Raw genomic sequence first — 13,359 nt, 5'->3', positions numbered from 1 at the left:
GTCCCTTACGTGCTGTTATGTCAGCTGGGCATCACTGGAGTACAGCTTGTTCTGGCTATATTCGTTCCTTCCGTTCACTAGTCATACCTAAGGCTACGTTTTAGTCATGGGTATTTTTACTAAAAGTCATGGACAGGTCATGGGCAGTAAACAAAAATTTACGGCCTGTGACCTGCCCATGACTTGTACTATATACCCCTAACTAAAATGGTGCCTTAGGGGTACCGTAGGTGGTGGGGGTGGGGGGCAGGTGGCAGCGCGTGACCTGGGGCCCCTGCTGTTATTGGGGAGGGCGTCTGGCGGGGCTGGCAGGCTCTGGGCAGCTCTTTAAGGCAGCCAGCATGTCTCTGCGGCCCCTAGGTGGAGGTGTGGCCTGGGGGGCTCCATGCGCTGCCCCTGCCCTAAGCACCCACTCTGCACCTTCCATTGGTTGGGAACCGTGGCCAATGGGAGCTGCGGGGGCAGTGCCTGCACTCAGAGGTGGTGCGCCTCCACCTAGGAACATGTTGCTGCTTCCGGGGAACCCCCCCAAGGTAAGCGCCACCCAGAGCCCTCACCTCCTCCTGCACCCCAACCCCCTGCCTCAGTCTTAGTCATGCCCCTATGCTGTGGCGGGGATCAGAAGTGGATTGCTATAGACCAAAGGTGAGCCCTTAGCTCCCCTGGTAGGGCAGTTTTCTAGCTCCACCAGGAGTGGTATGCAGGGCTGGCATTTGATCCAGCATGATTGACTATACAGTGTATAAAGTCTTATATCTGATCTGTACAGATGCTTATGGCAGATTGTCAAAATAGAAATAAATTAATAATGGTTCCTTCAGCTAGTAAAACAGAAACTAGAAAATGTAACATGGGGGTCTTGCAATTGTGAGATGTTGGGCTTATGCTTTTAGAGTTTTTAGAGTGAAAAATATATTTTTATACAGTCTGCTCGAGCTGTGAAAGTCTTGAAGGAGTGTATACGTTTGAAACCAGATGATGCTACTATTCCACTCCTTGCTGCAAAGTTATGCATGGGATCTCTTCACTGGGTAAGTTTATATTAGCAGTCAGATCAGCAAGAACTGAGCATTTCAGAATGTGACAAATCCTTGGTTATGGACTTTGAAAATATGGTAGACACACTGACAGCACACAATAGAATATTGATTAAAATACAGCACAAATATTTTCTGTAGGATTGCAGTTGAACAGTACTGTTTATCAGTGTCTTTATATCTCCATCGTTTAAAAATATTCAGGAACAGTTATTGCCATTAAAGTCAACATTTAACAAAAGTTAGCACACCTTGATATCTGGTATTATAAGAAATAGCTAATGTATTTCAGACACTAAAGGGTGGTAACTGTTAAATTCTGACTTTTTAATAAATGACAACTACGTTAGCACAAAACTTTTTCACTTATATAGGAGCAGAATTTTTTGCATACAGATTTCAGAGAGAAGTAATTATCTACACAGCACATCATTTGCTTTAATGGTTATATGGTTCAGAGATTAGTCACTTATGTTAGCTTTAAGAGTAAATAATTGGAGGGAGGAGTTGTGACAACATTAAATTTTATTAATTATTCAGACATCCCAAGATCAGAAGGTAAAATTTCCTCTTGATATGTAGTACATATACTGTGTGTGTGTGTATGTATATACATTGTTTTTCAAATGTATTAAACTTTTGCAAAATATAAAAATTTTGAGTTGTGCAAATAGGAAGTGAATGAATACTATATCAATATACAAAGATCAAAAACAAAAAACATTTTAGTTTATTAGTTTAGAAAGAAAAATTTAACAATTTGTGAGTATAATAAAGCAACATAAAAACCTGCTTTCGTTACAGTCCTTAACACCCCGCAAAAAACTAACACACACACACAAGAATTTCGTAGTAACATTTCTGGTGAGGTTAGGTTTTGGAAAAACTCACTTTTTTATATACAGCCTAAATTTGGGACCATATTTAACTTGAAAGTGTTATTTAATAGTAAAATATGTTATTAGATGCCCTTGAAACTGGTATCTCTCTACACAACACATTGATTTAATAAAATGAATAATTTAATGTTCATTGTGGTTATTGTATGAGTTGCAAGGTGGGCCTGTAGCTTCCAGAGGAAATGGTTGAGAGGAAGAGGTGCAATTTTTGTAATAATTGTAGTTATATTTAATTTGTTTTGAATGTACAGTACCACAGAGGCGGGGCAGTGCTTTATAAATATCGCTTTTGTTTAGTTCAAGCAGAAATGAGAAAATGGTGCAGTAGCAGGGATATGACTTGTTAAGTTGCTGAAAACATAGTATTGCTTGATTGCTAATAGTGGTCCAAGTCCTGTAAATTGCCCTGTATGGGTAAATCCTGCATGGAGCAGCTTGCTGTATTGGGCACGTAGGTTTTAGTTTCATTTCCAGTAAATTCATGTTGTTTTTCTTAGCAGTTTATAGTCTAACTACTTGACAACACAAAGTGTAAGAGAGGGAGTGGTATATGAATGTGTAGACAGACCTTGATCTTACAAGGAGCTCTGCATTAGCAAATCCAAATCAATGGGTGTGCATGTGATGCAGAGATCTGTCTTGAGGAATCAGGGCCTTAGTTTCTGCATTTGTTTGTGTGCGTGTTTCACAGAGCAATAAGTCAGCAGGAAAACATTCTTTTTCTTTTTTAATTGGAAAATGTGACTGTAAGACAGTAAAGGTTGGCAGGTGGGATTCAGGGACAGGTATTGTATGTTTGTTTAACAGACTAAATTTCAAGTTCACTTGTATCCTTTCAGTGCTAGTTCCCATTTCACCATAGAAATGCGTGCCTCAGCTTTGTATAAGAGCTATATTCTTTGTTGTGAAGTTAAGAGGAAAACTAACAGGCGGAAAAGGGCAGGGTGTGCTTAAAGAAAGTGGTAATGGTTGAGATTATGTGGTAAACTGACCTAATGTATATTGCTTCCATAGTCTGTACACTTCTTTCTAATTTTGGAGTCACTGTAACACAGATTTTGGCTTGCTTTATATTTACGGTTTTGTGTGTGGAGTTTTCAAAAGCAAAAATCTTCCAAAGACTTATGTTCTTCTTTTGTATTATTTGCAGTTGGAAGAAGCGGAAAGATTTGCCAAAACGGTTGTTGATGTTGGTGACAAAACATCAGAGTTCAAAGCAAAAGGCTTTCTAGCACTGGGACTAACTTACAGCCTGCAAGCCACTGATGGTAAGTAAAAAATACACGCATAGGGTGTGTCTACACTGCAGCTGGAGTGTGCTTCCCAGCGTGGGTAGACAGATGTGCTAGCTTTGCTCGAGCTAGCGCTGTAAAAATAGCAGAGTAGCAAAATAGCAGAGAAGGCGGCAGCTCCGGCTAGCCACCTGAGCACAAACCTGCCCAGACCCCCTTGGTATGCATTCAAACAGTTGGCCAAAGCTGCCACCTATGCTACTTTGGCTACGCTGCTAATTTTAGTGCACTAGCTCGAGCAAAGCTGGTGTGTGTCTGCCCATGTTGGGAAGCACGCTCCCGCCTGCAGTTTAAACATACTCATAAAGTTAGAAAATACCAGTCATATCATAGAAAAACCTCAAACACACCAGCCTCTAAAAGAAAATGTGTTGTACGTTTTTTGTATCATTTTTGTTGTAATAGTCTGTGAATGTATTAATCTTTGTTCAATAAGCATGTGCAAGCAAATCTTTGACTCTTAAATATTGCTGATTAAATATATCCTTTTTTAGCTTCTTTGCGAGGGATGCAAGAGGTCCTGCAGAGAAAGGCTCTTCTTGCATTTCAGAGGTGAGTGGGTGTTAATCTTTTCATTTCATTCAGCTGTACATAGTGAAAAACCTTGTTATGTGGTTTTAAAAAAAGATATCTATGAAGATTGTATAATGAGGATTTTACCTCTGGGAGTCTGGTTTCATGGGTACAGAACATATTGCATTAACATTCACTTCATCAGTTTCTACCAGGCAAATCCAAACAGATTCCTAAAGATTTACCCTGATTTCATTATTAAAGATATTTTTGGTGCCATCTACCAGAGAATATTGTTTACTTAACAGCCTTTTAAAGAAATATTCTCTCTTTCTGATGTGCTAAAGGGGGAGAGGGGGAGGAAATAGAGTCTTAAGGTCACTGTTGAATCCAGTAAAATCATTTTTGTAGTGATTGTCACTGATCAAAGTGTACACCAAGATTTTTGCAATTGTGTATGCATAGTGTTTAGAGTGATATGTGATATAGTTTCTTTGTGCATTTGAATAAATTGGGAGTTTATCATTGCAAAAGATGCTGGATTGCGAGATCCGGAGAATGAAGTCCTCTGTAACCACAGAACAGTTACAGCGCAGGCAATGACTATGCAAATCACACATGCGCACATCCCCAAATCTTGACCCGGGGACAGAACTATTTGGAAGAGAAATGGGGGAACAAAAAGGGGTCGGTTTGTACATGAATCAAAGATTATAAATATAGAAAGAAGTTTAAATGGTAGAAGTGCCACAGTGTCTACACTTGATTCTTGCTAATGTATGTACTCTTGCATAAGCCCGCTTGCATTATATAAAAGACAAAATGCTTTTGCAGTTTTTTTTCCTATTAAATGTGTGGGTCACTGACTTATACTTGAATCACTTTTTACATGAACATGTAGGGTTTTGTTTAATATGGCAGCATTAGATTGGAGGAGAGTAGAGGAGAAATGGACATGTATGATACTATGATGGTATGACAGTTGTCATCTTGGCTGACATACTGGAATTGAACCATGGACCTTCAGAGCAAAAGCATGAACATCTATGGCTTGAGCTAAAAAGCCATGGCTCGCTATCTGAGGGCTGTAACAACTAATTTCCTATGTGGATCAGCACACAGGGAGACCTGTAGCACTCACTTATCAGTGAGTTACAACAGTTGTTGCAGTCTGTAACAGTCTTGAGACTCTTAAGCTCTTAGAACATTGAGGATTCATAAATTCTGTAGCCACAAGGGACGAATGTAATCATCTCATCTGACCTCCTGAATAACACAGGCCATAGACATCCTTCAGAATAATTTGTATGAACTAGAGTATATTTTTTAGGAAAACATCCAATTTTGATTTAAAAATTGTCAGTGAGGAAGACTCCACCGCTACCCTTTGTAAATAGTTCCAATGATTAATTACCCTCACTGTTAAAAATGTATCCCTTATTTGTAGTCTGAATTTGTCTAGCTTCAACTTACAGCCACTGGGTCTTTGTCTGCTAGATTGAAGATCCAATTATCAAATATTTATTGTTCTTCAAGCGATGGTCCCTATTGTATTCCATAGAGGGTTACACATGCACACCATGTGTCCTGATTCGAAGAATTTGAAAGTAGTACCCATTGGCCTGCTTATGCGCCCTACCCGCCTTGGATGGTGGGGCAGGCTGACTGTGTCTCCAGTTTCTTCTTACCAGTGCATGGTATGAGTCGGAACCTTCAGTGTCCTTCTCTCTGATGTACTTCTAAAAATATAGCAGTAGATAGTTTTAGCAATTTTAACTGTAGTTTTATTTCCTGGTTTTAGTAACAGTTAGTTTAGAGTAGACTTCAGGGATTTTCCCCGTTCGTGCACCCCATAGTACCATGCAAGTACCGGGCTACCCTCAGAACTCCAGGCTTCAAATTCTGCAGCTCTTGCCATGATCCATCTCTGTCAGTGACAACGACCAATGCTGCCTCTGCTGCCTAGGAGAAGCTCACGTTGCAGTTGGGTATAGTATTTGCCATGCCTTCCCCAGCTGCAACCGAGAATGCTGAGCACTTTGTCTCCGGAAGTATCTCGTGGAGATGACTGTGAGACGGCATCCAGACCATGCTGGAGAACCCCTAGTGTATATCGGCCTTATTCAACAAGGAGTGCGCCTCTTGCTGCTTCATCTGGCTTTGGTGCCAGCGGAACCACTCCCACAGACCCCATGATGGGGCCGAGTTGGGAGATTAGGAATTTCTAAAATCATGGGACTAAGTCTTCCTCCCAGTCCAAGAATCTGGACATTCCTTCCACCAGCTGAGTCCAAGGGCACAGAGCACATTCCAAGTCCCACAGGCATGGGAAGAAGACCCATAAACAGTGGGATCCAGCGGTTCCAGGTGATGAACCTTTTCCCATACCAGAAAAGACCTCAGCGCCGGTACTAACAACTGGGAAAGAGAGTGTGTCCCTCACAACACAGAGATCTGGATCCACAGTTACATCCAAGAGTCTTCTCCATCAGGTCCCTCCACTTCCAGAGAAATCATATTCCCACCATGGGATGTGCCTGTGGTATGGGGTCTGTCACCCTCCTTGCATGTGCTATACACCATTCCATTGGCTCCAGTGTTACCACCTTTAGAACCGGAGTCTGTCTTTTCCTCTTCCAATGGTTCGGAACTGGGAGAAGAACCGCCTCTACCATACCACTCTTATGCACCATCACGGAGACCATCACGCTTTTGGGAACAGCTACCTTCTTATCCTCCCCAGAACCACTGGGGACCCCTGCAAGCTCTTGTTGATCTGGCTTATTGGCCATATTGGGGGCCCTGGGCGCATTATCCTCCTTCAGACCCCACCCAGTCTGCAAGAGAGTTGCTGTCAAGGAGGCCCATGGATCCAACAGCAGAGGAAGAATATTATACCCTGGTCATAGTGGTTCCGCCAGAGCTGGCTAGATTCCCATCCTCCAAGCCTCCAGATGAGGCTTTGACTGCATCATACCCTTCCCCACCAGATAACTTCAGATGATTCCAGTAGCTTTTACAGAGAGTTATGGGGGAACTTCAAATCCCATTGGAAGAGTTCAAGACTCCCAGGATAAGGTTCTGGACGTTCTTCGCATGTCGGGACCAGTGAGAATAGCACTACAAATCAATGAAGCCATCTTGGAGCCAGCCAGGACAGTGTGGCACACCCCTGCCACATGTATGGGCAGCCCTAAAGGAGCAGAGAGACGCTACTATATCCTGGCCAAAGGATCAGAATTCCTCTTCTCCCACCCAGCTCCTAACTCATTGGTAGTTCAGGCTGCTGCAGAGAGGGCTAAGCACCAACATCTTTGATCTACACCTGCAGACAAGAAAGGAAAGCAGCTAGATATTTTGGGGAGGAAAGTCTTTTCTTACAATTATCAAGCATTATTGGCCAAGTTTGATTTCCTGAATTACACTAAATAAGAAGAATTTGCTAAGACCCTCCCATAAAAGGATCATGTCAGTTTTCATGCCCCCATCAAGGAAGAGAAACTCATAAACAGAACTGACCTTCAGTCTGCAATAGATGCAGCTGATACCTCTTCTAGAGCCATGGCTACAGCTATTGTGATATGTAGGGAGTCCTGGCTTCACGCTTTTGGGTTTTCCTAGGGAGGTCCAGAACACCGTTGAGGACTTCCCTTTTGACGAATCCCGTCTCTTCAACCAGAAGACAATGAGTCGTTGCATATACTGAAAGACCCTAGGCCTATCCTTTTGCTTGTTGGGCATCTACATTCCTACCTTGAAATGAAAGTTCCACTGTCCGTCGTCCACCCAATGGTACAGGTCTTCTCAATTCTGTCATCAGAGACCTTATGAACCCCCATATAAATGACAAAAGATTCAGAGGTCTTACTTCCCTGGCCCCTCCTCTCCTCTCCCCCCCCCCCCCCAGGTTTCCGTGTCTCAGACCCAACTGCAAGCCAAGAGGTATTTTTGATGCAAGCCTGAGAGCCACCAACCACTCAGCCTAACGCTTTTCCATGCCTGGAGTGCAATAACAATGGACAAATGGGGGCTGAATGTTATCCATCATGGCTATATGATCGAGTTTGTAATACTACTTCCTCCAAAACCCCCATTCCCCTTCGGGGACCACTCTCACAACAATATCCTCACCCAAAAAGTAAACGCCTTATTACAATGGGGAGCGGCAGAACGCATTCCTCTAGAATATCAAGGAACAGGGTTCTTCTCAACTTAATTCATGAAAAAAGGTGGTTGGAGACCAATTCTTGATCTCTGCCACCCCAGTTGCTTCATCTGCAAACTCAAGTTTTGCATGGTTACGTTGGCAGTGATAATTCCATCCTTAGAGAATGGCATGTGGTTCAAAGCTCTCGTTATGAGGGAGGCTCACTTTCCACATTGATATTCACCCGCCCACAGACATTTTCTCAGATTTACAGTCAGCGCCAACCATTTCCAATACAGAGTACTTCGCTTTGGGATAACGTTATGGTCTACTTGTTTTTTCCATACCTCAATGACTGGCTCCTAGCTACCAGGTCCTGACAGGAAGTCCATGCCTAGACTTTTGTGTTACTCATCTCCCTGTCAGCATCAACTCTGGGAAGTCAATCCTCAACCCCATGCAATCACTGGATTTAATCGGGGGTAACATAAACTCAATCCTGGCATGAGCATACCTTCCCACTGACAAGTTTTAGTCAATAAATGTCGTCATAACTCGCATCACAAATAATCGTTCTGTACCAGCCAGGGATTATCTGTTGCATCTTGGCCACATGGCTTCATGCACCTATGTGACCCCCTTCATGAGACTTCACCTCCACTGCCTTCAGACATAGTCCATCCGTGTACTCACCATTCCATCATTCTGTGGACCTCATGCTGACAGTCCTGGCCATGGTACTGTCTGCCCTCCTATGGTGGACAAACCCACATCACATACATGTGGGAATCCCCTTTCTTCCCTCCTCCTCAGACAAAACTATCTTCACTGAAGCATCCCTCTTGGGCTCGGGAGCCCATATAGATGACCATAAGACACAAGGGTCATGGATACCTCGAGAATCCAGGATGCACATCCATATCCTGGAACTCCGAGCAGTAAGGAAAACATGTGAATACTTTATTTTGCTCATTCTCTCTGGAATCTCAATCTCTGGCATTGGTGCATCAGCCATCAGATCATCCTAACCGCAGTCTACCTTCCAGGGACACAGACTGTACTCATGGACTCACTCAGCAGACGCTTTGTGATCAACCGCGAGTGGGAACTTCACGAGACAGTGCTACACACCACCTTCACACAGTGGGGGACCTCAGCTACATACCTATTCGCTTCTGAGACAAACAGCAATGCTCCTCGGCTTCCACTCCCAGGACAATGTTCTCCTACTTTCCTGGTTGGACCAACTCAACTATGCCTTTTCTCCACTATTGCTCCTGCTTCGCGTGCTTCACAAGATCCGACAAGACAAAATGACTGTCTTCTCATCGCCCCCTTCTGGCCCAGACAGTTCTGGTTTCCCAATCTCCTGCACGTGTCATCCACCCACCAATTCCCATCCTGAACTTTCCCTATCCTCTGACCCATTACAGTGGCAAGATCAAGCATTCCAATTCACATATACTACACCTCAGGGCTTGGTATTTGGATGAGAATCTAGTCTAGAGCAGACATGCTCCTTGGCTATACAAGACATTCTCTCTAACAGTAGGAAGGATTTCACTAGACAATGTTACCGGCCTAAGGGGAGATTTTTTTGTCTTGGGCACAACATAAAGAGGTTTTACCAGAAGCAGCAGGAATTCCCCTCATCCTAGACTACATTTTATCTTTAGTCATTGGGTCTCACCCTCAGTGCTTTTGAGAGTCCACCTGGTGGCAATTAGCACTTTCCTTCTACCTGTGGAAGGTTACTCTGTTCTTCTTTGAGTAGTGTCCCTACTGTGAGTGCTCCACTGTAGGTGCACTTACATCCCTATACTGCTGATTGGAGAATTTTGGTAGCAGTATCCATTCGGCCCACACATGTGCTGTCCCCACTTGCCCCACCACAAGGCTAACCAGCGCGCTGGGGTGAACCCCCCTCGGTTCCTTCTCAACCGCCCCTGGCTGGAGAGGGGCCGTTAGCAGTCCATTTGTGATCATTATCTTTGGTCTTTATTAGTATTTTTAGTAGCTAGTTAATCTCCTTCTTTCTTAGTTGTAGTTTTTCTTTATTTTCTCTTTAAAAACAAAACACCAAAAACTTAATTTTCTTCTTTGAGTGATTGCTCATGTGCATTCCACAGTAGGTGTGCGTGCTTACCACGTTCACTGGTGCTGGAAATTTTTCCCTTAGCAGTACCTGTAGGGGTGCACCCCTAGCAACCCCTGGAGTGGAGCTGCTATGGCACAGTATAAGGGGCACTGTGCGCTCCCCCCACCCTCAGATCCTTCTTCCCTCCAGTGAAGGTGCTTCGGAACTGCTCTGCTCCAGCTGTGCTTTAGCTTCCCTGTTCGGACTTCATTTAGTTTGTAGTTAGTTAGTACCTGTAGTTTAAAAAAGGAAAGAAGCAGCATAGTTAGAATAGATAAGCGCACCTGGGTCAGGGCATGCCCTGTGCCCCGAGCTTTTAAGTCGTGCGACACTTGTAAAAGTCCTATGCCTGTGAGTGATCCGCACACTGACTGTTTACGCTGTCTGGGGGAACCCAGCTCAGCTTCCCTCGGCTGGTGGTACACCCTGGGGAGCATGCTCCAAGGGGTCCTGTTCAGGGGCTGGCCTCCGACTTTAGAGTTGGTGTCTCATGTGTTGGACTTGGGGTGGGGAGCCCATATGGGAAACCTCCAGACCCCAGGTCTGTGGTCCACGCAGGAACTAGACCTGCACATAAATGTCAAAGACCTTAGGGCAGTCCGTCTAGCCTCTGTGGCCTTTCGCTCGTGCCTAGCAGGCAGGGTAGTCAGGTTTCTCACAGACAACACGGCCTCAATGTTCTCCATCAACTGGCAAGGCAAGGCCCATTCCTCAGCCCTCTGCCAGGAAACCCTCAGGCTGTGGGACTTCTGAATAGCCCACGATTTCAACTTGGAAGCCCACCACTTACCGGACGTCCAAAACTCTCAGGCGGGTCAGCTGAGCCGGGACTTCTCCTCTCAGCACGAATGGTCACTGTGTTGCCGGCACCCAGTGCCGAAAGGCAAAACAACAGCAGGGGTGCTTCACTGAATAATCACAACAGGGTGGAGAAGCAGAAAAGTTTATTTGCAGCTGCAAACAAGGTACAGGGAGAATAGAATCTCAAATCCTGCACACCAAAGCAGGTCATTACACACACTTCTATATTCTTTAATGCTACTGCACTACACATCAGCCAATTTAAACTTTGCACAAATACTCTGCATTCCTTATATGGGTTACAACAATGTTTATTTCCTGCAACCTCTAACAAGCATTCCTAGCAACTTAAACAACCAGCACATTCTGTCTGTCCTTGTAGCTATCTCCTATTATCTTTAACTTGGCGTCAGCAAACCTTACACTATAAGGCATTATCTGCGGCTGCAACATTGTTTTAAAAGCAAAAGAGCTTACTCAAACCAGCCAGGCCTTAATTCTATTAAGGGGGGTTGAGAAGAAGCCCTTAGGCTTTCAGCAGGGAGACCTCCTCGACCCTTATGGCCTTCCATGCCCTGGGGTTTCCAACAGCTGCACCCAAAGGTAGTGCAGAGGATTTTCCAAACATGGGGCACTCCCCAAGTGGACCTCTTCGCGACCAGGCAGAACTGCTGGTGTCCTTGTTTCTGCTCCAGGGGAGGACTGGGCACGGGCGCAGTTTCCGTCCTGGTCGGGTCAGCTTTTATATGCTTTTCCCCCGATTCCACTGATCGGCAAGGTCCTGGAAAAGATCAAGATGGACAGGGCTTGCATCCTTCGGATCACCCCAGCGTGGCCCAGACAGCACTGGTACGGGACTCTCACAAGCCTGGCAATCGCTCCCCATCCCCTTGTGACCATTGCCAATCCGCCTGGACCTTCTCTCTCAGGACCAAGGTCACCTCCTTCACCCCAACCTAGCAGCCCTCCACCTCATGGCGTGGTTGCTCAATGGTTAGGCCAAGATGAGAGGGCGTGCTCAGAGGGAGTCCAGCGTGTTCTCCTGGAGAGCAGGAGGCCCTCCACGCATCAGACCTACCTGGCAAAATGGTCTTGGTTTTCCCGGTGGGCTGCTGATTGGGGCGTCTCGTCAGTGGCTTACCCGCTCCAGCTTATCCTGGATTACCACCTTCATCGTAGAGCCCAGGGCCTAGCACCCTCATCCATCAAAGTGCGTCTGACAGCATATCGGCCCTCCACCCACCAGTTCAGAGTCACACGATATTCTCTCGTGCCATGACCAGTCGATTCCTTAAGGCTTGGATCGCCTTTTTCCTTATATTAGACCCCCAGTGGGACCTGAACTTGGTGCTGGCCAGGCTAACAGGACCTCCATTTGAGCCGTTGGCTACATGCTCCTAGTCCTACCTCTCATGGAAAGTGGCCTTTCTTGTGACAATTATCTCTGCTAGGAGGGTCTTGGAGCTTCGGGCCCTGACCTCTGAACCCCCATGCACAGTTTTCCATAAGAATAAGGTCCAGCTCCGCCCACACCCTTTGTTCCTCCCTAAGGTGGTCTCTGCCTATCGTATGGGCTGGGACATTTTCTTGCTGGTCCTCTGTCCCAAGCCCCAGACGTCTGGTGAGGAGCGCCGCCTCCACATGCTAGATGTGAGATGGGCTCTGGCCTTTTACCTGGAACATACAAAATCGTTCAGGAAGTCTTTGCAACTGTTCATTGCCATGGCTGAACGCATGAAAGGTCGGCCGATCTCCACCCAGCGGCTCTCCAACTGGATCACTTCATGTATCCGGACTTGTTACGACCCGGCGGGAGTTCTCCCGCCGCCAATTGTGAGGGCGCACTCGACAAGGGTGCAAGCCTCATCGGCTGCCTTTCTGGGTCACATCCCTATTCAGGACATTTGTAGGGCTGCCACATGGTCATCAGTCCACATGTTCACCTCACATTATGCTATCGTCTCCCAAACAAGGGAGGATGCTGGGTTCCTCAGGGCAGTGCTCTGTCCCGAATGTCTGTGAACTCCTACCCACCTCCAGCAGATATAGCTTGGAATCACCTATTGTGGAATGCACATGAGCAATCACTCAAAGAAGAAAGACAGTTACCTTTTCAGTAACTGGTGTTCTTCGAGATGTGTTGCTCATGTCTATTCCACATCCCACCCTTCTCCCCCTCTGTCAGAGTTGTCTGGCAAGAAGGAACTGAGGGTGGGGGGAGCGCACAGCGCCCCTTATACCGCGCCATAGCAGCGCCTCTCCAGGGGTCGCTAGGGGCGCTTCCCTACGGATACTGCTAACAGAAAAACTTCCAGCACTGCTGGCCAGGCTCCAACTGGAACACCAGTGTAAAAGGAAGCAACTCAGCTCAGTCTGGGCTGACTGCTGAGGAGGAATGACGGACCTTGCAGGCTCCAGCCTGGAAGCCCCAGTCCCCGGAAGCCCAAGGTGCTGAGACACAGGAGGAGTCCCAGGTACGTGCTGACGCCAAAGGGAGGTCGGAGCTGTTGGGAGCTGCATAGGCCAAGGAACC

The 13,359-nt window shown here is 45.9% G+C and overlaps 1 protein-coding gene across 5 annotated transcripts in view; it reads left to right on the top strand.

Moving 5' to 3' along the window:
- The window catches only part of TTC7B (tetratricopeptide repeat domain 7B), a 311,774-nt gene that overhangs the window by 151,547 nt on the left and 146,868 nt on the right, over positions 1–13,359 (top strand). For all 5 annotated transcript variants that reach the window (XM_073349423.2, XM_073349422.2, XM_073349421.2 and 2 more), the window contains 3 exons: positions 927–1,031; positions 3,087–3,204; positions 3,723–3,780. In XM_073349423.2, coding sequence (XP_073205524.1) covers positions 927–1,031; positions 3,087–3,204; positions 3,723–3,780 — 281 coding nt within the window. The remainder of the gene's footprint in view (positions 1–926; positions 1,032–3,086; positions 3,205–3,722; positions 3,781–13,359) is intronic.

This window comes from Lepidochelys kempii, chromosome 6 (genome assembly GCF_965140285.1).
Source record: "Lepidochelys kempii isolate rLepKem1 chromosome 6, rLepKem1.hap1, whole genome shotgun sequence".
In the NCBI taxonomy this organism is placed as follows: domain Eukaryota; kingdom Metazoa; phylum Chordata; order Testudines; family Cheloniidae; genus Lepidochelys; species Lepidochelys kempii.
This window is presented reverse-complemented; position numbering and strand designations above follow the sequence as displayed.